This window comes from Harpia harpyja, chromosome 16 (assembly GCF_026419915.1).
Source record: "Harpia harpyja isolate bHarHar1 chromosome 16, bHarHar1 primary haplotype, whole genome shotgun sequence".
Taxonomy (NCBI): Eukaryota; Metazoa; Chordata; class Aves; order Accipitriformes; family Accipitridae; genus Harpia; species Harpia harpyja.
In genome coordinates, this window is record NC_068955.1 from 14,218,500 (window position 1) to 14,244,218 (window position 25,719).

Sequence of the window (25,719 nt, forward strand, 5' to 3'; positions counted from 1 at the left end):
GGCGACGGCAGGGCGCTGGTTTTGGCTGTGGAGGGTGTGGAGGACTCCGGTGCAGGCGACTCTGTTGGAGCAGTCGTCGTCGGGGAAGAGGGCTTGGGCCTTAGGGTCGTAGGCGTAGGCTTGGGGCTGGTGGCTGGCGCCAACGTGGAGGAGACGGTGGAAGTGGCGGCAGATGGCAGCCGGGTGCTGAGAGGGCTGCTGTGGGCAGACGGCGAGCTGGGACTCGGAGACGTCCTTGTCGGAGGGACTTCTGCGGTGCTAGCAGAAATCGCCTCCCTGGAGACAGAGGTCTTGGCGGTGCTGCTGGCGGAGGTGGCGGCGGTGGTCTTCTGCGTGGTCAGAGGTGGCACAATGTGTGGCACGGTTGTCTTCTCGTGGGTGACGGCTGCTGGGAGGAAAGCACAGGTTGACTGAGGGTGGCAAGCCAAGAGGGTAGGGTGAAGGAGATGGGAAGAAACCCTGGGCTAGGGCGTCGGGCAAGAAAAGCAGCCCCGTATCGCCCTGAGTCTTGCTGAGCAAGAGAGAGGATTGGGCTTTTGGCTTCTTCCCTAAGCCTCTCCATCCTGCTTAGACCCAGCTGGGGCCAGCGTGTGTGCCAGTCAGCAGTGGATTGACCCTGGCTGGATGCTAAGCACCCAGCCAGCCACGTACTCACTGCCCCTCAGTGGGAATGGGGAGAGAATCAGAAATGTAAGAGCAAAAAACCCCACACGTGTCCAGATACAGAGGGTTTTCAGAAGTGAAGAAACTAAAGGAAAAACAAACCCCAAACCATCCGTAAGATGCAAAGGCAATCACTTTGCCCCTCCCACCAGTGGCCAATGCCCAGCTAGTCTCTGAGCAACGGCTACTGGGGGAAAAACTCCACACACGCACCCTCCCCCCCATTTCACTACTCAGCATGACGTTCTGTGATACGTGGAGTATCTCCTTGACCCTCCGGGTCAGCTAATCTGGCTGTGTCCCTGACCATCTCCTGCCCACCCGTTGCCCACTCCCTATCAGGCAGAACAAAAACCAGAGAAGTCTTGGATGCTGTGCTAGCACTCCACAGCAATAGCGAAAGCGCTTGCGCACTATCAACACTAGCTTGGACGCACATCTAAAACACAGCACTAGACAACCTGCTAGAACAAAAATGAGCTCCATCCCCACCAGAATCAGTACACAGGCCCAGGACTGCAGCAGGTACCAGGACTGGGCAACGGCAGCAGGAAGGGAGGGCGAAGTACCAAAACAAATCTGGAAGCACCATATAGTTGTTGGAAGGAAGGAGGGATGAACAAGAGTAAGAGCTGGGAAGAACAGACAGAAAAAGCAGAAAGGGTAGGAGGAAGCCTTACAAGACTGTGAGGAGCTCAGCCGTGTTGAGGACACAGTTGAGGAGGGAGAAGCAGCAGGCGACGGCAGGGCGCTGGTTTTGGCTGTGGAGGGTGTGGAGGACTCCGGTGCAGGCGACTCTGTTGGAGCAGTCGTCGTCGGGGAAGAGGGCTTGGGCCTTAGGGTCGTAGGCGTAGGCTTGGGGCTGGTGGCTGGCGCCAACGTGGAGGAGACGGTGGAAGTGGCGGCAGATGGCAGCCGGGTGCTGAGAGGGCTGCTGTGGGCAGACGGCGAGCTGGGACTCGGAGACGTCCTTGTCGGAGGGACTTCTGCGGTGCTAGCAGAAATCGCCTCCCTGGAGACAGAGGTCTTGGCGGTGCTGCTGGCGGAGGTGGCGGCGGTGGTCTTCTGCGTGGTCAGAGGTGGCACAATGTGTGGCACGGTTGTCTTCTCGTGGGTGACGGCTGCTGGGAGGAAAGCACAGGTTGACTGAGGGTGGCAAGCCAAGAGGGTAGGGTGAAGGAGATGGGAAGAAACCCTGGGCTAGGGCCTCGGGCAAGAAAAGCAGCCCCGTATCGCCCTGAGTCTTGCTGAGCAAGAGAGAGGATTGGGCTTTTGGCTTCTTCCCTAAGCCTCTCCATCCTGCTTAGACCCAGCTGGGGCCAGCGTGTGTGCCAGTCAGCAGTGGATTGACCCTGGCTGGATGCTAAGCACCCAGCCAGCCACGCACTCACTGCCCCTCAGTGGGAATGGGGAGAGAATCAGAAATGTAAGAGCAAAAAACCCCACACGTGTCCAGATACAGAGGGTTTTCAGAAGTGAAGAAACTAAAGGAAAAACAAACCCCAAACCATCCGTAAGATGCAAAGGCAATCACTTTGCCCCTCCCACCAGTGGCCAATGCCCAGCTAGTCTCTGAGCAACGGCTACTGGGGGAAAAACTCCACACACGCACCCTCCCCCCCATTTCACTACTCAGCATGACGTTCTGTGATACGTGGAGTATCTCCTTGACCCTCCGGGTCAGCTAATCTGGCTGTGTCCCTGACCATCTCCTGCCCACCCGTTGCCCACTCCCTATCAGGCAGAACAAAAACCAGAGAAGTCTTGGATGCTGTGCTAGCACTCCACAGCAATAGCGAAAGCGCTTGCGCACTATCAACACTAGCTTGGACGCACATCTAAAACACAGCACTAGACAACCTGCTAGAACAAAAATGAGCTCCATCCCCACCAGAATCAGTACACAGGCCCAGGACTGCAGCAGGTACCAGGACTGGGCAACGGCAGCAGGAAGGGAGGGCGAAGTACCAAAACAAATCTGGAAGCACCATATAGTTGTTGGAAGGAAGGAGGGATGAACAAGAGTAAGAGCCGGGAAGAACAGACAGAAAAAGCAGAAAGGGTAGGAGGAAGCCTTACACGACTGTGAGGAGCTCAGCCGTGTTGAGGACACAGTTGAGGAGGGAGAAGCAGCAGGCGACGGCAGGGCGCTGGTTTTGGCTGTGGAGGGTGTGGAGGACTCCGGTGCAGGCGACTCTGTTGGAGCAGTCGTCGTCGGGGAAGAGGGCTTGGGCCTTAGGGTCGTAGGCGTAGGCTTGGGGCTGGTGGCTGGCGCCAACGTGGAGGAGACGGTGGAAGTGGCGGCAGATGGCAGCCGGGTGCTGAGAGGGCTGCTGTGGGCAGACGGCGAGCTGGGACTCGGAGACGTCCTTGTCGGAGGGACTTCTGCGGTGCTAGCAGAAATCGCCTCCCTGGAGACAGAGGTCTTGGCGGTGCTGCTGGCGGAGGTGGCGGCGGTGGTCTTCTGCGTGGTCAGAGGTGGCACAATGTGTGGCACGGTTGTCTTCTCGTGGGTGACGGCTGCTGGGAGGAAAGCACAGGTTGACTGAGGGTGGCAAGCCAAGAGGGTAGGGTGAAGGAGATGGGAAGAAACCCTGGGCTAGGGCGTCGGGCAAGAAAAGCAGCCCCGTATCGCCCTGAGTCTTGCTGAGCAAGAGAGAGGATTGGGCTTTTGGCTTCTTCCCTAAGCCTCTCCATCCTGCTTAGACCCAGCTGGGGCCAGCGTGTGTGCCAGTCAGCAGTGGATTGACCCTGGCTGGATGCTAAGCACCCAGCCAGCCACGCACTCACTGCCCCTCAGTGGGAATGGGGAGAGAATCAGAAATGTAAGAGCAAAAAACCCCACACGTGTCCAGATACAGAGGGTTTTCAGAAGTGAAGAAACTAAAGGAAAAACAAACCCCAAACCATCCGTAAGATGCAAAGGCAATCACTTTGCCCCTCCCACCAGTGGCCAATGCCCAGCTAGTCTCTGAGCAACGGCTACTGGGGGAAAAACTCCACACACGCACCCTCCCCCCCATTTCACTACTCAGCATGACGTTCTGTGATACGTGGAGTATCTCCTTGACCCTCCGGGTCAGCTAATCTGGCTGTGTCCCTGACCATCTCCTGCCCACCCGTTGCCCACTCCCTATCAGGCAGAACAAAAACCAGAGAAGTCTTGGATGCTGTGCTAGCACTCCACAGCAATAGCGAAAGCGCTTGCGCACTATCAACACTAGCTTGGACGCACATCTAAAACACAGCACTAGACAACCTGCTAGAACAAAAATGAGCTCCATCCCCACCAGAATCAGTACACAGGCCCAGGACTGCAGCAGGTACCAGGACTGGGCAACGGCAGCAGGAAGGGAGGGCGAAGTACCAAAACAAATCTGGAAGCACCATATAGTTGTTGGAAGGAAGGAGGGATGAACAAGAGTAAGAGCCGGGAAGAACAGACAGAAAAAGCAGAAAGGGTAGGAGGAAGCCTTACACGACTGTGAGGAGCTCAGCCGTGTTGAGGACACAGTTGAGGAGGGAGAAGCAGCAGGCGACGGCAGGGCGCTGGTTTTGGCTGTGGAGGGTGTGGAGGACTCCGGTGCAGGCGACTCTGTTGGAGCAGTCGTCGTCGGGGAAGAGGGCTTGGGCCTTAGGGTCGTAGGCGTAGGCTTGGGGCTGGTGGCTGGCGCCAACGTGGAGGAGACGGTGGAAGTGGCGGCAGATGGCAGCCGGGTGCTGAGAGGGCTGCTGTGGGCAGACGGCGAGCTGGGACTCGGAGACGTCCTTGTCGGAGGGACTTCTGCGGTGCTAGCAGAAATCGCCTCCCTGGAGACAGAGGTCTTGGCGGTGCTGCTGGCGGAGGTGGCGGCGGTGGTCTTCTGCGTGGTCAGAGGTGGCACAATGTGTGGCACGGTTGTCTTCTCGTGGGTGACGGCTGCTGGGAGGAAAGCACAGGTTGACTGAGGGTGGCAAGCCAAGAGGGTAGGGTGAAGGAGATGGGAAGAAACCCTGGGCTAGGGCGTCGGGCAAGAAAAGCAGCCCCGTATCGCCCTGAGTCTTGCTGAGCAAGAGAGAGGATTGGGCTTTTGGCTTCTTCCCTAAGCCTCTCCATCCTGCTTAGACCCAGCTGGGGCCAGCGTGTGTGCCAGTCAGCAGTGGATTGACCCTGGCTGGATGCTAAGCACCCAGCCAGCCACGCACTCACTGCCCCTCAGTGGGAATGGGGAGAGAATCAGAAATGTAAGAGCAAAAAACCCCACACGTGTCCAGATACAGAGGGTTTTCAGAAGTGAAGAAACTAAAGGAAAAACAAACCCCAAACCATCCGTAAGATGCAAAGGCAATCACTTTGCCCCTCCCACCAGTGGCCAATGCCCAGCTAGTCTCTGAGCAACGGCTACTGGGGGAAAAACTCCACACACGCACCCTCCCCCCCATTTCACTACTCAGCATGACGTTCTGTGATACGTGGAGTATCTCCTTGACCCTCCGGGTCAGCTAATCTGGCTGTGTCCCTGACCATCTCCTGCCCACCCGTTGCCCACTCCCTATCAGGCAGAACAAAAACCAGAGAAGTCTTGGATGCTGTGCTAGCACTCCACAGCAATAGCGAAAGCGCTTGCGCACTATCAACACTAGCTTGGACGCACATCTAAAACACAGCACTAGACAACCTGCTAGAACAAAAATGAGCTCCATCCCCACCAGAATCAGTACACAGGCCCAGGACTGCAGCAGGTACCAGGACTGGGCAACGGCAGCAGGAAGGGAGGGCGAAGTACCAAAACAAATCTGGAAGCACCATATAGTTGTTGGAAGGAAGGAGGGATGAAAGGAAGGAAGGAAAGAAGGAATGAACAAGAGTAAGAGCTGGGAAGAACAGACAGAAAAAGCAGAAAGGGTAGGAGGAAGCCTTACAAGACTGTGAGGAGCTCAGCCATGTTGAGGACACAGTTGAGGAGGGAGAAGCAGCAGGCGACGGCAGGGCACTGGTTTTGGCTGTGGAGGGTGTGGAGGACTCCGGTGCAGGCGACTCTGTTGGAGCAGTCGTCGTCAGGGAAGAGGGCTTGGGCCTTAGGGTCGTAGGCGTAGGCTTGGGGCTGGTGGCTGGCGCCAACGTGGAGGAGACGGTAGAAGTGGCGGCAGATGGCAGCCGGGTGCTGAGAGGGCTGCTGTGGGCAGACGGCGAGCTGGGACTCGGAGACGTCCTTGTCGGAGGGACTTCTGCGGTGCTAGCAGAAATCGCCTCCCTGGAGACAGAGGTCTTGGCGGTGCTGCTGGCGGAGGTGGCGGCGGTGGTCTTCTGCGTGGTCAGAGGTGGCACAATGTGTGGCACGGTTGTCTTCTCGTGGGTGACGGCTGCTGGGAGGAAAGCACAGGTTGACTGAGGGTGGCAAGCCAAGAGGGTAGGGTGAAGGAGATGGGAAGAAACCCTGGGCTAGGGCCTCGGGCAAGAAAAGCAGCCCCGTATCGCCCTGAGTCTTGCTGAGCAAGAGAGAGGATTGGGCTTTTGGCTTCTTCCCTAAGCCTCTCCATCCTGCTTAGACCCAGCTGGGGCCAGCGTGTGTGCCAGTCAGCAGTGGATTGACCCTGGCTGGATGCTAAGCACCCAGCCAGCCACGCACTCACTGCCCCTCAGTGGGAATGGGGAGAGAATCAGAAATGTAAGAGCAAAAAACCCCACACGTGTCCAGATACAGAGGGTTTTCAGAAGTGAAGAAACTAAAGGAAAAACAAACCCCAAACCATCCGTAAGATGCAAAGGCAATCACTTTGCCCCTCCCACCAGTGGCCAATGCCCAGCTAGTCTCTGAGCAACGGCTACTGGGGGAAAAACTCCACACACGCACCCTCCCCCCCATTTCACTACTCAGCATGACGTTCTGTGATACGTGGAGTATCTCCTTGACCCTCCGGGTCAGCTAATCTGGCTGTGTCCCTGACCATCTCCTGCCCACCCGTTGCCCACTCCCTATCAGGCAGAACAAAAACCAGAGAAGTCTTGGATGCTGTGCTAGCACTCCACAGCAATAGCGAAAGCGCTTGCGCACTATCAACACTAGCTTGGACGCACATCTAAAACACAGCACTAGACAACCTGCTAGAACAAAAATGAGCTCCATCCCCACCAGAATCAGTACACAGGCCCAGGACTGCAGCAGGTACCAGGACTGGGCAACGGCAGCAGGAAGGGAGGGCGAAGTACCAAAACAAATCTGGAAGCACCATATAGTTGTTGGAAGGAAGGAGGGATGAACAAGAGTAAGAGCTGGGAAGAACAGACAGAAAAAGCAGAAAGGGTAGGAGGAAGCCTTACAAGACTGTGAGGAGCTCAGCCGTGTTGAGGACACAGTTGAGGAGGGAGAAGCAGCAGGCGACGGCAGGGCGCTGGTTTTGGCTGTGGAGGGTGTGGAGGACTCCGGTGCAGGCGACTCTGTTGGAGCAGTCGTCGTCGGGGAAGAGGGCTTGGGCCTTAGGGTCGTAGGCGTAGGCTTGGGGCTGGTGGCTGGCGCCAACGTGGAGGAGACGGTGGAAGTGGCGGCAGATGGCAGCCGGGTGCTGAGAGGGCTGCTGTGGGCAGACGGCGAGCTGGGACTCGGAGACGTCCTTGTCGGAGGGACTTCTGCGGTGCTAGCAGAAATCGCCTCCCTGGAGACAGAGGTCTTGGCGGTGCTGCTGGCGGAGGTGGCGGCGGTGGTCTTCTGCGTGGTCAGAGGTGGCACAATGTGTGGCACGGTTGTCTTCTCGTGGGTGACGGCTGCCGGGGGGAAAGGAGAAATCAATTGTTGGCGATGGACAAGATGGGAACGTGAATGATGTGGGCTGTTCTGGGGTAGAATTTTTGTACTAGAATATAGGTAAGCAAGGCAGGATCGGTCTAGTACTTTTGGTTGTTTTAGTAATTAATCAATGGGCCCATGACCTCACATATGTCCCATCCTGTCCTGCTGCTTCTGAGAATTGCAGGCTGGTGATCATTTTGAAGCATGTCCTTTAGTAATTTCTCTCTGCCTCCTTCCTCCTGGAGCTCTTGAGACGGGAAGAGGTATCTCTACTTTCGTGTGCGATTCCACAGGTTGATAGGTAGTCTACACTTTGCCTGTTGGAGACTGTGCTGGAAAGGATCCATGGGAGGTCCGTGGCTATTGAAGGGATAGGCATTGGCCATGGATGGCTCTTAGCTCTCTCCTGACCAGAGCACTCACCTGTTACTACTTTACTAGTTGGAGTCTTAACTCTGGTTGGCTCCCTTGCTACAAAGAAAGGGACGAGAGAAAAGAATGGTTGAGTCTTGGGAAGGATTCTAGGGAAAGCATGTTGTGGCATCTCCTCAAAGGAGGCTGTCCAGTTCAACATCAAGGTAGTTCAGGCATGTGGAGCCCAATAGGTCTAAGTGGGAGAACTTTAGCCTGGATTTGAGTGTACACTTTCTTGCCCACTTTCCACTGGTGACTTTTTTGCACCCAGGGTCAGCATTGGCCAAGGAGGTGGCATTTGTTGACCCACACTTGTCATGGGTGTGCCAGGGCCTGGGCATCCATTGGATGGAGAGCATGCCTTGTGTTCTGTCTCTCACCCAAAACTGTCCTGAGGTGTAACCTGGAGATGAGTTTCCAGTTTCATTACCTTCTGTTCCCCACACTGTGCATTCTCAGGGCACCATTGTAAGGGGAGGGAGTGTGTGTTAGCTTGTCTCTGATTGCTAGTTGTAGGGCAGCAACTCACGGATGTCTGTACCCTGATAAAGGCCTGTGCCCCAGACCCAAACCCCTGAAGTGGCAAGGGAGGAGGATGCAGTCAGGGTCTTGTGCGGGCCAGTCCCAGGACCTGCCTGGGTCCCAGGTGTCCCATGGCAAAAGCAGTGGGAATTGAGAATGAATACCAAAACCGAAGCCTGTGTGGGATGTGCTGCTTAGGAGAGAATGGTGGGAGCTGGAAGGAGCAGTTAGAGCAGCAGGAAGGGCAGGAGGGAGCCTTACCAGGATGTGTTGGTCTCAACTGTGTCGACGACACAGTTGAGGAGGGGGAAGAAGCAGATGAGGCTGAGGTGGCAGGTAAAGAGCTGGGATTTGGAGACATCCTTGTCAGTGGGACTTCTGGGCTGCTGGCAGGGCTGGCCTCTCTTGGGACAATGGTGCCTCTGATGGATGTAGCAGGGGTGGTTTTCTGTGTGGTGAGATGCTGCACAAGGTGTTGCTTCGTTGGTCTTCTGTGGGTGACAACTACAGAGAGAAAAGCACAGGTTGATTCAGGGTGGCAGGGCAAGAGGGGAAGGCAAAGGAGGTGCTCAATTCCCAGGCAGAAGTGCCAGGGTATGAGTGGGGGTAAGAAAGGCAGGACCAGACCCCACTGAGTCTTACTGGGCAAGAGGGAGAAACAGGACAATGGCTCCCCCTGCAAAAAAATATGGGGCAAGAACTGGGCCTGAAGGATGCCCTCTGACAATTCAGCACCCCCTGCCTCTTCCTGGAGCTCCTGAAGGAAGGACAACCTCTCTGGATGTGTGTCTCCCCTCCAAGGCATTCCAGACTGGGCAAGAACATCATCTAGGAAAACTGGGGTAAGTAAAGCAGTATCTTAGGCCAAGGGCATCTCTCAGCTCCCTCTTACTCACCTACTGGGACTTGGTGGTGCAGAGTGGTTGCTTGGGTTCCCTCACTCTCTGTAAAGTAAGGAAGAATGGACATTAGTAATGGTTGGGAGCTGGTAAGGTTCCTAGTTGAAGTGGGTTCTGATACTTCCTTAGAGGAAGCTGTAATTGCTGGCACAAGAAGACCCAGATGTGTACACCCCAACAGTACTTTGTGGGAGACGCATGGATTGGGAGAGAGTGTACACCTGCCCTCCCACTACAGTAGACTTCCCCCTGCACACTGTCCCAGCGCCTGGTGTCAGTTGCTAACCTAGTAATTCATGTTGTCATACAGCCTCAGAGGAGACTGTCCTTGTTGGCATATGGAGTACCTGACATCCCAAAGTGTAATTTCCTTTTTTTAATATTTATTTTTGGAAGAATTTGTTACAATGGCTAGGGGGAACACATATTCTGCCATCTGTGAGTTTTCATGAACTTGCTTTGAAGCATAGAGATTTTGCCTAAATTTGGAGGAAGTATAGAGTATGGTCTTGAAGAGAAATGTTACGTTTAAGATGATATTTGGTTGTCAGATGCTTGCTCCATTGATAAGACACATAAATTTCCATTTTTGTCACACTTCTTCAGTTATCCATGTCCTTTCCTATCTATTTGCAATGTTAAGACAACTAGTAAGAATGCTTGGGTTTTTTTATAAGGAATACATTGATATGTGTCTTGTGAGTGATGGCTTCACCTGGCAGGTATGAAAAAGTGGTATTTACCTACTGTTGTCAGTTTAGGCTTGCTGAAAGTTGTGATCTGAGATGTGGTTTCAGTGGGTATTGAGGTGGTTGTCATTTCCTTTTTGATAGTGGTCTTGAAGGGTGGTGTGGTGAACCTCACTTGTTCCGTCTCTGTTGAAGCAGTGGCTGATGAGGCAGCAGGTGTAGGCTTTGGTTTAGTGCTCATGGTTCTTTTTGTTGAGGTACTTATGGAAGGGGTAGTGATGGTTGTAGTCATATTTGGCATAGTAAAAATTGATGTTGTATGTTCTTTCGGAGTAAAGGTAAATAATATAATGTGAATAATCAAGACATTGAATAATTAAAAGTAGATAAATTATAAACAAACTACCCATATTCCAGAGACCCAGTTTGCACCCTTGATCTTTTGAATATTTTCTGTGTAATTGTTTGTACTCATGTTCTCATAAGCTTGCCAAATCTTTCTCTACTTGTATTTGTTTTCTATTGTCTCATATCTTTCTTTGTTCTCATTTTCTGTATTTTTCTTATATTAGATTATTTTTTATATAATTTTTCTAAGAAGTTAGCTTTGTTGTCACTTATTGGCTAAAGTCTGTATGGGTTTTGCCCAAATGACAATTTCATTGGCTATTCTTATGTTCCAAATCAGCCACAGTTTCAGCTTTCTGTAATTTGTATTACAAAGCTAAATAACATCATACTATAGGACTTTCCTTGTCCCAGTGCACGTATCATCTGTCACAACGGCAGCCTTTGAAGTTGTACTTTGACTCCTGTTGGACCTCTTTTTAAGTCTGCTTTCCCTAATAGCCAGGGTCCAGGATGGCTTATTAGTTGAAATGCATGTTGGTGGGAAGCTACATGTTATTGTGAGTCCCCACGAGCCACAGAATCAGAAAGTAATTTATGCTGAGTAGTCATCCTCATGAGAGCAGGATTCTAGAATCCTAGACAAAGCTGCTGCACTGATACCTGTGTGATTCTGCTTTGGAGTCTGCTTACATTATTCAGAGTTAATAGGTTGGGTGCTCCTTGAATATGACTGCATAACTGACCCAGCTGTGGAAAAGAGGCTGAAGCTGAGCTAATATACCTAACTGGAGCTGAGCTGGCTCAATGCTTACAGAACTTCTAACGTGCTTCTCAGATGAGTCACGCAAGTGATTTTTCGTTGTATTTTTAACCTAGTGTCTATATCCTTGCTCTTTCCACACATTCAATCTACATTTCTGAACATTTCTGGTTTACAAACTCCTTTCTGGAAGCCACTTTGCCTACTTCATGATTTGGAGTCTTATGCTTGGATGTCAAGACAGCTTGCAATGCTTTCCTAGCAGAGTGATATCTCAACTACGTATAGAGTGGGTTTACTCTAATTTATTTTAGACAGTGACGATAAAAACCTACCAGTTGTTGACTTTATTGTGACAAGAGGTGATGCTGATGAAGGTCTTGGAACTGTGATTTTTGATGTTATTGTTGGATTTGTAGTCTCAGTTGATACAGTAGCTGCAGAAGAAGAAATACTAGGTAGTGTTGATAGGGTACTTGTGGTAGAGCTTCTTGTTACTTTAGGCTGCACTCTTGTTACTAAGAGAAAAAAATCAAAATTAAAGGATAAGAAATGGTTCTTGATAATCTATTTATAATATACCTATATAAATTGAAAATTATTTTTTTGAAGTAAAAACACTGTCCTAATAACTATTAGTAGTAACTACTACTAAAAACATTTACCTTTCAGATGAAACATTTGAGAGAAGTAAGCCATCTATTCCTTTGCTGTTATGTGCAGTGAATACATTAAACAGGAATTCTTGCAGAAGCTTTATACATTTTTCTTCATCACTTTAAAGTGAAATTTGCAGAAATACTTGTGCATAGCAGCAGAGATGGAATTGTATTTTATTATTCACACAGCTGACAGTGTAATGTTTTCCCAATACCATCTGTCTTCAGGAAAATTAATGGAATTTCTAACAAATTTAAGACCAGAATATATATAGATTCCTTTCCAGGATCAGGCTATAGGGGTTTGGTATACATTTCCATGAAGACCTTCTTAAATTGTCAAAGTGTTATGCAGCCAGTCACCACGAAGAACTGTGATGAAATTTCTGTGGGATTTTGTACATCATAGAATCATAGAATAGTTTGGGTTGGAAGGGACCTTTAAAGGTCATCTAGTCCAACCCCCCTGCCACGGGCAGGGACATCTTCAACTAGATCAGGTTCCTCAGAGCCCCGTCCAACCTGACCTTGAATGTTTCCAGGGATGGGGCATCTACAACCTCTCTGGGCAACCTCTTCCAGTGTTTCACCACCCTCATCATAAAAAATTTCTTCCTTATATCTGGTCCTGGTCTGAATCTACCCTCTTTTAAAACCATTATCCCTTGTCCTGTCACAACAGGCCCTACTGAAAAGTCTGTCCCCATTTTTTTTATAAGCCCCCTTCAAGTACTGAAAGGCCACAATAAGGTATCCCCAGAGCCTTCTCTTCTCTGGGCTGTAGAACCCCAACTCTCTCAGCCTTTCTTCATAGGAGAGGTGTTCCATCCCTCTGACCGTTTTTGTGGGCCTCCTCTGGACCCGCTCCAACAGGTCCATGTCTTTCCTGTACTGAGGACTCCAGAGGTGGACGCAGTACTGCAGGTGGGGTCTCACCAGAACGGAGTAGAGGGGAACAATCACCTCCCTCAACATGCTGGCCCACAGTTCTTTTGGTGCAGCCAGGATACGGTTGGCTTTCTGGGCTGCAAGCGCACATTGCCAGCTCATGTCCAGCTTTTCATCCACCAGAACCTCCAAGTCCCTCTCAAAAGGGCTACTCTCAATCCCTTCATCCCTCAGCCTGTATTGATACCAGAGGTTGCCCCAACCCAGGTGCAGGACCTTGTACTCGGCCTTGTTGAACCTCATGAGGTTCACATGGGCCCACTTCTTGAGCTTGTCCAGGTCCCTCTGGATGGCATCCCATCCCTCAGGTGTGTCAACTGCACCACTCAGCTTGGTGTCATCTGCAAACTTCCTGAGCGTGCACTCGATCCAACTGTCCATCAGAGACAAGTCCTTATTCACTAACAGATATTTCATTACTGATATCTGGAAGTGCCTAAGTATACTCAGGAAACACCGTTCTCTCAGTAATTTATTTTTTTAAGATGTCTAACAATTATTTCTAGGAAAATTTTTGTGGTAATTATTATACCAAGTTATTTTTCATTATTGCATCTTACACATGTGAAACTGGTGACACTACTATATCACACAAAAGAGGATATTGCTTACCTCATAAACATGTATCAGGACATATATCAGTGCGTAAGTACTAGTTTGGTCAACTAAAACTAACCTGTTGAAGGTGAAGATGTTTCAGGTGTGGTACTAGTGCTTTCATCTTCTGTTGTGTAAAGGTAAAACAGGTTAAGTTTGTAAATGAAAGCATATTAAAATATTCCAAATAAGGCAAATTTCAGATTGGATTCAAAGGATTGTGTTAATTAGTGAGATATTCCTGAAAATGCTCTATGTTACATATTTCAATGATAAACTTGACATCAAAGAACTTAAACAATGACAAAGAAATCAATACATCTCATAATAATACTGAACATGAGTAAGTTTTTGCTACCTTTCTTATGATTATTATGCTTAAGGGCACCTCACTTTTGAGGGATAATGGAAACATGTTTTTTGTATGTAGATAAGATCACTAACTGAGATCCTGGTTACACAAGTTAGAATTCTGTAATATGAGAAAAATTGTGCTTGAGGTTTTTTTACATCTGCATGAAAATCCAGACTGTGCAGCTAGAGTCTATCCAAAACATTATTTAATAAGGTAGGTTTTCATAGAAGTAAACCATATGGTAATAAACCATAAGTTAAAATAATTTTTTAAAAAATCTCTGAAAAGAAATTTGCTAAGTAGAGTCCATTAGCTAGGTCTGATCCTCTTCTATAGGTTCTCTTTTTTTTATGAAAGATGTTGAATATATCTGAGACCCACAGCTCTGCTGGGGCAGTCCCTCACGCAGCAGATCACAACACCAATACACTTTCAGAAAGACCCACATTTTGAAAAGTACTTACATTTAAAATGAATATAACTTTTCATGCTGCTAACTAAAACCAGTCAGGGTCATCCAGCTTCTGTATTATAGCATTCCCTACCCTAATCATTCTTTTAATTAGTTCTTTCCATTCCTTTATTTACCAACTAAAGTTTTACATACTAGCAGTACAGTAATAGGGTTACTTTGAAGGAAAGTTATGTTTGGATGAACACTCAACTGAGAGCTACTAGGAAAAAGACCTTCTTTGAGAATACACAAATGTTTTAGTATTGTTTTCCAGTTACTGTAGAGAAAGATAATGACTATATAGGTCACTGCTTACCACATGGCATGCATCTTTCCTTCTCGTGGTCGAAGTATTCATCATGAGAGCAGTTGTAACAGCCTGAAGAAAGGGAAGAGAAGTTCGTTTTACATTTCTCAGAGAACAGCATTTAATTTATACTATTATAATCTAATATCTTACATTTCTATTATTAAAAAAGTATCAACTGCAACATCATCTATTCAGGTAAGCATTTCCAATGTCATCCTCAGAAGAAGGGTCTGCCTATGTAGTAATTTTTTTGGTTTCTCCAGCTATATCCATTTATCTAATAAAGATATTAACTGCTCTCACCACATGTTTTCTTACCTAAGTACAGAGTATTCTTTTGATTTGGTGCAAGTCAGAGAATTTCTCTTCAAGATAGGCTGAGCTAGATGTAGTACAGGTATTGAATTCATTATATATTTAAAGCAGTAGTAGTAAGGTAAAGATCACCAAAACTGCTTCAAAGATAGCATCAATTAGAATACCATTACTTAACTGTGGCATGACTGATTTTAAAAACAGCATTGAAAATAATTACTATGTTACTGTTTCCTGCTTTACACTAGTATAGCTTATTACCTTCAATGTTGACATATTTGTAGTTTTGATTTGGACAATTACAAGGCCTGTAATGCCAGGTGCAGTTGTCATTGTTGTAGCCATAGGAATAAGCATCACCACTTCCTGTTTTTTTATGAGAATTGTAATACTCACAGTAGACAGCTAAAAAAGGTAAAAGCGAGCGAGAAATCAGAATTTTTCAAATTAATGGCATGTAATTTTCAAAGGACTAAAGGGAGGACAAAATTAATAAACAGTTTGAATAAAAAATTTTGTTACTGAAGTTGTTAGCTTCTGATGTAGATTGAAATTTATGCTCCAGTGAAGTCAGTTTCTTTTTTGCAAATGCACTATGCAGGCATTTCCACAATTTTTAATGCATAATATAGTGAAATGTTGAAAAGAAACCATCAAAGATGACAACTGTAGCACTGATTTATAACACACTCATCCTCTTTTTTTCCTCCATATACGGTGTTCTGGAACATCTTGATATCTCTTTCCTGATTTACAGTGTTCCAGCCAACACAGCTGTCTTTATTTCCTTGACATCCACACAGAAGGTGATTTCATCATAGCTAAAATGAAACATATTCTTTTACAATTTCATACTCCCTCTGCTGACTAACTGACAGTTTGCTATACAGTGGCAGCAGAAGAAACAATCTGCCTTCTGTGACCACATTATTTTTCTCTTTCATTACTCCATGGTAAAAAGAGATAGAATATTTTGGTTAATTTAGCACAAATGAAAACTACAGATTTCAAAACCTGGGTGACTGAAGTCAACTATTTGCCCATAGAGAAAATGCAACTTAGGAGGTGTTTATTAAGCAGTTACCTATGTTGCCATATTAATATACTCAGAGTAACAATAACAATCTCTTAAATCTGTTTAAAGAGAGCTTAAAGAAACTTACGACAGAACTCAGGGGTCCTCCAGTCAATGCAGATACCTTTATCTAAGCATGCCATAGCATATACTGCAATGGCATCGCACATACATTCACAGTCCCCTCCAATGTCACAACCACAAGAGTCTCGAACACAGGCCTCATAATAAGGCATACGATTCACCTGCATTGGAAAATGAAGTAATGAATTTTGTAGGATTCTTTTGTGCCTATTTGTTAAGAACGTGTTTTTCCCTGGGCTAAACAATGTGTTCCATTAAGTGACAGTAACTCGTATTTCCTCTGAACACTTGTGAAAGCAATTACAAACCCACTTCATACAAATCTTTTTTGCAAGAACGTAGGTGTCTCTACATCAACAATAGAAACTAATGATGTTTTGCCACATATGTATGTCTAAATTCATACTAGTCCTGAACATATTATGTATAGTCAGCTAAAAAAATACCGCAAACCCCCACATCCATTCAGGCACAAGTGTCTAAGTTTGTCAGCTGTACACCCTCCATGGATATGCATGAGCACTGCAGCATTATCCACATTTCTCACTTATTTTCACCTCCTGAAAATAGATATTTTCCTTCAGAAGGCTTGGTTCTGATGAACCTTGTGATACCTTCATTTCCCTAAAGTGGGCAACTTAAAACAAATAGGAAGGTTGATGATATCTTGCTCTTGGGCTGATTTGCATCTTCTAAGTAATGCTGTTGATTTACTGGTAAGAACAAGGGTTTTCAGGCTTTTCTTAGGCTTGGTTTTCTAACAAAGGCTAAATGGTTTCCAGAGAGTAAACACTGCATTGATCAGCATCAGTCATCAACAGACTGACAAATTTCTGATACTTAAGTCTTCATTCTTTTTTCACTCTGATATTTTTAACTAATCAGTTAATGCCATACTTAGCTTTTGTGCTTACAAAACCAGTGGTGAAGTGCAAATAAGAAAGGATGAAGATTAATGTAAATGAGGGCCGTAAAACATTTTATATATATTTTATTAAAATATTTTGGGGAAGAGAAAATCAGGTGTTGGAGTGTGAGCATTTTGGAAGAATACAGATTATGCCTATAAATAAAAAGAAGGCCACATCAATTCTTACCTTATTGTGACAGGCAGAAAAGACTTGGCTGTTGATGATGGAACACGTCTTTTCTGCCCATGCTTTACGATAAGGGTTCTTGGTACAGGGGTCCACTACAAAGTATACATCCCCACAGAGAGGATTCTCTTTCCAAGAATTGACAAATTCCAATTCATTTGATGCCACATACTTGCTTCGAGTTTCGAAATCATCCTTCATATTGCCATTATAGTTCCCACACAAACCGCATATAGTTTCCTAGATTAAATGAAAGCAGCACTGTCAGTTCAGCAAGTTACAATTACTTGCCTTCCCTTTTGCTTACTGAGAGTTTCTTGTGCTTTAGTAGTGAATGAGATCTACAAATACTCTCTTATGCATTCTTAGTGTCTTATGCATGAGGTTCTGTTCATCAGCAGATGTGTTTCTCCTCTAAACTGTCATCATTTAGAGATCAAACTCAACCATGCAGTTATAAAAAATACAAGCACTTAGCTCAAAAATTTCCTAAATGCAGTAGGGTATTCACTTAAAAATCAGCCTCTAGTGAAAATCTCTGCTGTTTTGGAGATGATGAAAATTAATTGCTAGTAGCATCTCTGAAAAACCTTTGCCATCATGGAGAGGCAAGCCAACTGTCATCAAATGCGCAGTTCAATCTGAACTGAAGGACAGTTCACTGAGGAAGTTATTCTGCTGTTCCATACCTGTGTTTCTCTGGAGATCTTGATGAAGAAGTTCATGTGCTTATTCCAGATAAGGGTCATGTTGTATTTTCCTGGGATAATGATATCAAACATCAGGTGAAGGGCATTCTTTTTCACTTTATATCGTACTCCAGGATTCTCCCCAGAAATAGTGAAGGTTTCATCTCGCAGTATGAATGTCAAATTCTGGAAGAAAATTTATCTGGATGTTATAACTTATCAAGTTTCAGTATTTTCCTTACTCTGTGTCACACTGCTGAATGTCAGATGCTGTGCTACTAGAAACTGTCTTGACATTCCCATTTATTTTTGAAAAGTCATGGCAGTCATGTGAAGTACCCAGAGACTGGAAGAAGGGAAACATTGCCCCCATTTTTAAACAGGGTAGAAAGGAGGACCCTGGGAACTACTGACCTGGAAGCCTTACTTTTGTGCCTGGGAAGATCATGGAACAGATCCTCCTAGAAGCTGTGTTAAGGCACATGGAGGACAGGGAGGTGATTCGAGACAGCCAGCATGGCTTCACCAAGGGCAGGTCTTCCCTGACCAACCTAGTGACCTTTCTATGATGGAGTGACTACATCAGTGGACAAGGAAAGAGCTACGGGTGTCATCTGTCTGGACTTCTGTAGGGCCTTTGACACGGTCCCCCACAACATCCTTCTCTCTAAATTGGAGAGATAAAGATTTGATGGATGGACTGTTTGATAGATAAACTTAGGCACTTCCAGATATCAGTAATGAAATATCTGTTAGTGAATAAGGACTTGTCTCTGATGGACAGTGGGATCGAGTGCACGCTCAGGAATTTTGCAGATGACACCAAGCTGAGTGGTGCAGTTGACACACCTGAGGGATGGGATGCCATCCAGAGGGACCTGGACAAGCTCAAGAAGTGGGCCCATGTGAACCTCATGAGGTTCAACAAGGCCGAGTACAAGGTCCTGCACCTGGGTTGGGGCAACCTCTGGTATCAATACAGGCTGAGGGATGAAGGGATTGAGAGTAGCCCTTTTGAGAGGGACTTGGAGGTTCTGGTGGATGAAAAGCCGGACATGAGCTGGCAATGTGCGCTTGCAGCCCAGAAAGCCAACCGTATCCTGGGCTGCACCAAAAGAACTGTGGGCCAGCATGTTGAGGGAGGTGATTGTTCCCCTCTACTCCGTTCTGGTGAGACCCCACCTGCAGTACTGCGTCCACCTCTGGAGTCCTCAGTACAGGAAAGACATGGACCTGTTGGAGCGGGTCCAGAGGAGGCCCACAAAAACGGTCAGAGGGATGGAACACCTCTCCTATGAAGAAAGGCTGAGAGAGTTGGGGTTCTACAGCCCAGAGAAGAGAAGGCTCTGGGGATACCTTATTGTGGCCTTTCAGTACTTGAAGGGGGCTTATAAAAAAAATGGGGACAGACTTTTCAGTAGGGCCTGTTGTGACAGGACAAGGGATAATGGTTTTAAACTAAAAGAGGGTAGATTCAGACCAGGACCAGATATAAGGAAGAAATTTTTTATGATGAGGGTGGTGAAACACTGGAAGAGGTTGCCCAGAGAGGTTGTAGATGCCCCATCCCTGGAAACATTCAAGGTCAGGTTGGACGGGGCTCTGAGGAACCTGATCTAGTTGAAGATGTCCCTGCCCGTGGCAGGGGGGTTGGACTAGATGACCTTTAAAGGTCCCTTCCAACCCAAACTATTCTATGATTCTATTCTATTCTGTGATTCTATTTTACAGGCTTTTTTAATCCCTTGGAATTATTTTGTATGCATATGCAAATCTTCACAGGAAACAAAAATATCTATCATTGTTCCACCCTCATTGTTAGGTGTGCTAGTGCCCTGACTGCATTTGGTGGAAGTAATATGGACATCTACATGCAGCCAGCATAGTAGAGGAAGTATGTTTTCATGTGTTCCTAAGAATAATCAAAAAGTTACAGAGAAAATAGCTTTCTGTCTTGAGCTCTTTTACTATCTCCCACTCTTATGTGTACTCTTACAACTTTACTCCTGCCATACTGCAGTGTTTCAGTCTCTAGATAATTAACAGAAAGGTTTGTCTGAAGCATGCATTCATGAAACTGGATCCTAAGCAAACAAACTTTTTCACCACAGCACTGACTAGCTGGAACTGCCACTATTTAGTCAGTAATTTGGCAAATGTGTACTGCTGTAGTGACTGTTTCTTGGGATAAAATCTCATGTGTCCATATTCTTCTCTCTGTCAGATAATGAAGGACTCTAAGATGATCTGATACTACTGGGCATTACTGTCCCATAGAACTGAGAACAGTAAAACTTAGCCAATTGTGGAAACTGCCACACAGCAGTGGAAATGAGCATGACTGCTCATTGCTGTAGTTTCATGGATATATCTCAGGTAAGGTCTGGATATATTTTGAATTGCAGATATTACCTGGACTTAGAGAAATTTGGGGAGATCTTGCTTATCATCCGTGATGAGAATTCCCCAATTTTATACTATTGTTTTCCTGAGTTTGGTGGGGAGGGAAATCAGTATCTTTGGACTGCACAATTCACTACTGAGTCAGTAAAGTTCAAAATTTGATGGCTTCTACGTAGGCAAGAACTTCGGGGACTGAAACATTGACATGAGAATTGAAAAAAAAAACCCCAAAAACCTGTTGGCATTTCCTACTAAAACTGAAGCTGTAGGTTTGGCACGCAATTTCGCTTACAAGACGTCACTTCAAAGACACAGCTAGAGCTTCCAAAAGGGAAGCAAACATAGGCTTAAAATAGTTATTCAGTTGGATAACAGCAGAATGAAGATCTTACCCCAAGGTAAATGCTGATGGATCTGGAGCATGTAACCCCTGATTTCCCACAGATTACATTCTCAGTAACAATTTTGAAAGAGGAAACAGGTCTATTAACACTGCAGCCATCCTAAAAAAAACCAAAACAAACCACAAAAAGCACAAAAACCCACTAGACTCTGTCTCTGGTGTCTTCCAACTTTTAAAACTTAAAAGCATAAAAAAGTAAAGAAAGCTTAAACATGTCATGACTCTGATTCTGCCAGTTTTGGGAGGTGATAACCTCTGATTTGGGAGTCAAATTGACATCACTTCCCTCAAAGATGTAGCTGGCTGGTACAGAATACATACATATCAATGACTATTTAAACATGTTATTAAATCTAAAATTGGTTGTAATTGCATGAAAAAACTGTGTTTTGAGAAGTAAAGTCTTTTCATCTTAAGTATTGAAATAAGCAGAAAATATAAAACCACATTGTTTATAAAGATTGAAAGTGGTCTATTGGTTATAGATGCATCTTGGTATTTTCATTAGCCATTTAAATCAAGCTATTTCTTGATGCTAAGACACTGCCAAAATAAGCAGTAAGAGGCAGATTACCATAGCTAATATGTATTCACAGTTGCCATCAAACACAAAACGCTGTCCATCAAAAGTGGTGATGTGGCCTTCTCCATACAGATTACACGTTGAGGAACACTTTGATTTCTGAACACATTTCCATTTGCCTTTTGTGCAAGTGCTGGGAGTGAGAAGAGAAACCATACTCAGATTTCAAAGAAATGCCACCTTAACCTGCTTCTTTTTAGATACATGCGCTTTTATAGATAAGATATTCATTTAATTGACTTGTGTACGCTGTGACAAAGTTACAATTAATGTAAGAACCATAACTAAAAGTTATGGACTGCCTAGAAAATTAATTCATGATAAAGAAGAAATCTTAAGTAATTTTTGCTTTCTTTTTTCATGAAAGAAATAATATAAAACTCGTTTATTTTTGCTCTTAATGAGAACAGATGTTACTGTTCTGTATAGTTCGGGTGGTGGTGGTTTTTTAATACCAGATTAGTAACTGGAAAGGGGATAAAGTACTTTGAGAATGCTGCTAAAGAAATTGAAAAAATTTTTTGGAGGGGTTGCTTTTATCTACAGAAAAGAAGGAAGATTGTGCCCTCATCTTTATTTAGGTGGAGCCGTTAATTCTTAACCTTATGTAGTTTACAGTTACAGGCCCTACGGAATGCCCATATTTCTGGATATGCATATGGCAGAAATTATCCTTGAAGCCATTACCATGACTCTTTTATCTATATATGTATACTGTCAACTGTTAAGCTTCTCTTTATCACCTCTGTGCTTTGTCACTGTATTCCTTTCATTCAACTGTTGCTGTTTCCTACTCTCCTGTCAGCTAAACGCTTTTGTTATGTAGTGGTACAGTTTACTGAAACAGAGGCTCCGCAGTGGAAAACTGTGTGATTCTTACCAGATCTCGCATTCAGTTTGGATCTGTTCACCTTTTCCATAAGCAAGACCACCATATTCACACGGACACTCCTCAGCTGGAACACACCTGCCATCGAGATTTTCATATAGCCCATCAGCACAGGCACAGCCTGATTCACATTTAGTGGGTATCTGGTAAGGATTGCAAAATGAAGAGAAACGTAAGATGCATTTTATCTTGTATGTGAATAGTGTCAAGAGTGAACCTGTGCTAAGTTCTAGTTTTGACCTGATTTCAGTTTTGTGATTTTTGTCGTACTAATACACTAGTCAATTGAACCAGTTTCACTGAAGTTGTAAGATATACCTGTTATATGAGATATTAAACATACTTAAGACTCTCAAAATTTTATCTTTCATTGCTACCAATCTTTCAGACAGAGTACAACAGAAGTTTCTTTATATCAAGGAAGCTTATTACAATTCTTCCAATTAGTCTGTTTCCTTAATATAAAGGCATAAGAAAACCCTATCAAGACAGACTAGAAGTCCGCCTAGCCTGCATCCTGTGACCATCAGCAGCAGATAGGTGGGAAAGAATAGAACAGGAATCACAAACCACATGTTCTATCAGTTTCCAGTGACATGCAGCTTATGGCGTACCTGAGCCAGAGGTGATAGCCATGTAGTTAAGAATCCTTAATAGATTTTTATTCTATTCATTTAATATAATTTAATTTATTAATTCATGCAATTTAATTCCTTTAATCACTTTTTTAATATATGTAAATTTTTAGAGTTCACAGCTTGTGGAGAGAAGTCTGATGTTTAACTGTATCACATTAGAAGAAATATCTCTTTTCATTTCACTAGAAGGAACATAGTCAAGTTCTAAGTAACAACTAGAACATTCTTCCTCTCTCAAGAGGATAAATATCCCAGAGCTATGAAACTCACACATTCAATTCCAGTAGCCAGCATCTGACAGGTAGGTGCACATGCAGCTCCATACTTGTTTTCTAAACTGTCAGAACATGATACATATTTCTTAGGAGCTTTGCAGCTTTCTAGGAAAAAGGAAGAAAAACAAACATTGGAGAGATTGTGAAGTAGCAATTTTACACATAGGGGAAAAGAGTATGTTTCTAAGTAAACCATATCAGACCCATACCTGCAGGATTTTGAGGTTTGCCTGTGCAACTTAGCCTCCCATTAACGCAGTAGCTGAGGGGGGGGAAAAAAAGAATTTCAGTGCAATTCTCTCCTAAGAAAGAAATTTTAATTTTTTGCAAAATGGCTTCAAGTTTCTCACCATTGGAAATGTTTCATTTATGTTACTAGCTCTTCCCCATCCTTCAAAATGGAACGTGAGTCAACTTGCCTCTCTTTACTTTTTGTAGTATACAGTAACACCAGTTTTGAAAATGAATAGTAGGCCATTCACTATTCTGATGGCCTATCAAGTCATTCTTGAGGTTTGTATATAGCTGCCCAGATGCGCTAGGAATAATCAGATCTTATGTATTATTTTCTAATTTTTTCCTTAACATTTCCAAGCTTAAGGTAAGTCAAATGCTTTCTGTTCATTTAAGAATCTTTGTAGTTTAGGAAAGGGCAAAAAAGATGTCTTAAAAAATAAACCTTTGCTATTAAAAATAAGGAGACTGTACTGGTTTTGGCTGGAATGGAGTTAATTTTCTTCGTAGCAGCTTGAGGGTGCTATGTTTTGGATTTGTGACCAAAACGGTGTTGATAACACAATGTTGTTTCAGCTATTGCCGAACAGTGTCAAGGCCTTCTCTGCTTCTTTCGCTGCCCCGCCAGTGAGTAAGCTGGGATTGCACAAGAAGTGGGGAGGGGACAATGCCAGGACAGCTGACCCCAACTGACCAAAGAGATATTCCATACTGTACAACATCATGCTCAACAATAAAAGCTCAGGTGAAGAAGGAGGAAGGAGGAATGTTTGGAGTTATGGCACTGGTCTTCCTAAGTAACTGTTATTCATGACAAATTCATTCTTTCGTGGAAACGTCTAAACATCTGCCTGCTGATGGGAAGTAGTGAATAATTCCTTACTTAGCTTTGATTGCACATGCCGCTTTGCTTATTAAATAAGCTTATTTTTGCTTATTAATAACAAAGTTATTAAACTGTCTTTATCTCAACCCACAAATTTTCTTGCTTTTGCCCTTCTGATTCTTTTCTGCATCAGGCTGAAGTGGGGTGAGCAAGCGGCTATGTGGTGCTTAGCTTCTTACTGCCGTTAACCCTCCACAGAGACACATGAAGACCCCTCATCTTCATTTTCAGTTTGTTAATCTTTAAACTTGACACACTTACCAGGTAATCCCACCAGTGACTGTTGACTGGTCAGGCAAGATGTATTTTCTATCTTCTAAATAGCAGGGACAATGAGATTTACGAACACACTCATTCTTGTGGTTCAAGTACATTCCTTCAGGACAATGACAGCCTTCAATAGGGATGTCAGTTGGATGACATTCCAGGGCTCGGTTGGAGAGTGACAAGCATGTCCTGTCACATGCCTGAGTGTTGTAGCTGAATGTTTGATTGCCAGTACAAGTAATGGCTGTAAAACAAGACAAGAGTGTACATTAAACTTAATTTACTTATCCTCTTCCTTGTGAAAGATAACCATGCTCATAATGTGCTGCATATATTGTGTTAACAGCTTCAATGCTTAATGCTTCCTATTGCTTCTCTTCCAGTGGATGTGGAGCTCTAACAAAAAGTATTGCAGAACAGGGGTTAACACCAACCATGTAGCTCTTTGGAAGGTTAAATATTTTACTGCTTCTTTGTGTATCTTGGAATAAAATAATGCAAAGAGAAGCTTTGCAGAAATACCAATGTATTTTTGAGTAACTGTGAAACCTATGCCTATGTCTCAGTTGCGTAAATAGCAAAATCACATCTGCAACCAGAGTTTTTCCTAGTTCTTTCTCATCTTACAGCACAGTATAGCTTTATTTATCTGTCTATTCCATTGCTCAGTTATCAAGTCCTGGAAGCATCCACATGCTCACCTTAAAACATATGAGTAATCTTTTTCACGTAGTCCTAAGGTAAAATCCTTTTCTGAAAAGGACTAGAAGGGTATTCAAAAGTTGGGTATCTTTTATCCCATTTCTGCTTTCCTCTTCTTTCTGTTCACTCCTTTCCTCATAACACTTAAGATGATTTGGACACTGTTTAGAATACTGCTTTACCATTTATGTTTTTTGTTGTGTTATGATACATCTGTGAAGTCAGCAGCCCCTGGGAATATAGCTTTTATACCTGCTGGTTGGCCTACTTGAGCAGTAAGTATTTATTTTCTAACGACTGACAAGTAGTTTTAAAATATGTTGTTGCTCTTATCCAGTTTTGTCACAGGTGAATCAAACATGGGAATATTCTAAATGGCAACAGATAGACCTGTAGGCATGCATTCATCTGATGGTAGACTATTAAGAGTTGGTTCGGTTACTTACTACAATTGTCCATACTGTTTCTCCAGTGCTCAAGGATTAAACCCATTGAACTGCATGTTCGTGCATATGATCCCAGAGCAGAACAAATATAAGGAAAGGTCTCTTCGTAATTACAGGCTTGGTAGACACATCTCTGAAACCCAACACATGGAGAGTACTCCGTTATGGGGGAGCAGACATTTGGAAGTCCTAAACCCCGGAGGTATTTAAAGGACGTGTAGATGTGGCACTTAAGGACATGGTTTAGTGGTGGACTTGGTAGTGTTAGGTTTACAGTTGGACTCGATGTTCTTAACAGTCTTTTCCAACCTAAATGATTCTATGCTGAATTGCAGAGGTAAGTCA

At 45.0% G+C, this 25,719-nt stretch overlaps 1 protein-coding gene across 1 annotated transcript in view; it reads right to left on the bottom strand.

Moving 5' to 3' along the window:
- MUC6 (mucin 6, oligomeric mucus/gel-forming) overlaps window positions 1-25,719 on the bottom strand; it is a 60,005-nt gene that overhangs the window by 8,251 nt on the left and 26,035 nt on the right. The window contains exons 16-40 of the mRNA XM_052812063.1: window positions 25,375-25,507; window positions 24,221-24,470; window positions 23,049-23,101; window positions 22,835-22,944; window positions 21,918-22,069; window positions 21,029-21,170; window positions 20,444-20,554; window positions 17,649-17,834; window positions 16,960-17,199; window positions 15,867-16,023; window positions 14,965-15,108; window positions 14,395-14,457; window positions 13,349-13,396; window positions 11,401-11,583; window positions 9,263-9,310; window positions 8,628-8,870; window positions 7,854-7,901; window positions 6,970-7,405; window positions 6,515-6,516; window positions 5,571-6,009; window positions 5,043-5,044; window positions 4,142-4,585; window positions 2,743-3,186; window positions 1,344-1,787; window positions 121-388 (exon numbers count right to left, since the gene is read on the bottom strand). Of these exons, the coding sequence (XP_052668023.1) occupies window positions 121-388; window positions 1,344-1,787; window positions 2,743-3,186; window positions 4,142-4,585; window positions 5,043-5,044; window positions 5,571-6,009; window positions 6,515-6,516; window positions 6,970-7,405; window positions 7,854-7,901; window positions 8,628-8,870; window positions 9,263-9,310; window positions 11,401-11,583; window positions 13,349-13,396; window positions 14,395-14,457; window positions 14,965-15,108; window positions 15,867-16,023; window positions 16,960-17,199; window positions 17,649-17,834; window positions 20,444-20,554; window positions 21,029-21,170; window positions 21,918-22,069; window positions 22,835-22,944; window positions 23,049-23,101; window positions 24,221-24,470; window positions 25,375-25,507 (4,790 nt within the window). The remainder of the gene's footprint in view (window positions 1-120; window positions 389-1,343; window positions 1,788-2,742; window positions 3,187-4,141; window positions 4,586-5,042; window positions 5,045-5,570; window positions 6,010-6,514; window positions 6,517-6,969; window positions 7,406-7,853; window positions 7,902-8,627; window positions 8,871-9,262; window positions 9,311-11,400; window positions 11,584-13,348; window positions 13,397-14,394; window positions 14,458-14,964; window positions 15,109-15,866; window positions 16,024-16,959; window positions 17,200-17,648; window positions 17,835-20,443; window positions 20,555-21,028; window positions 21,171-21,917; window positions 22,070-22,834; window positions 22,945-23,048; window positions 23,102-24,220; window positions 24,471-25,374; window positions 25,508-25,719) is intronic.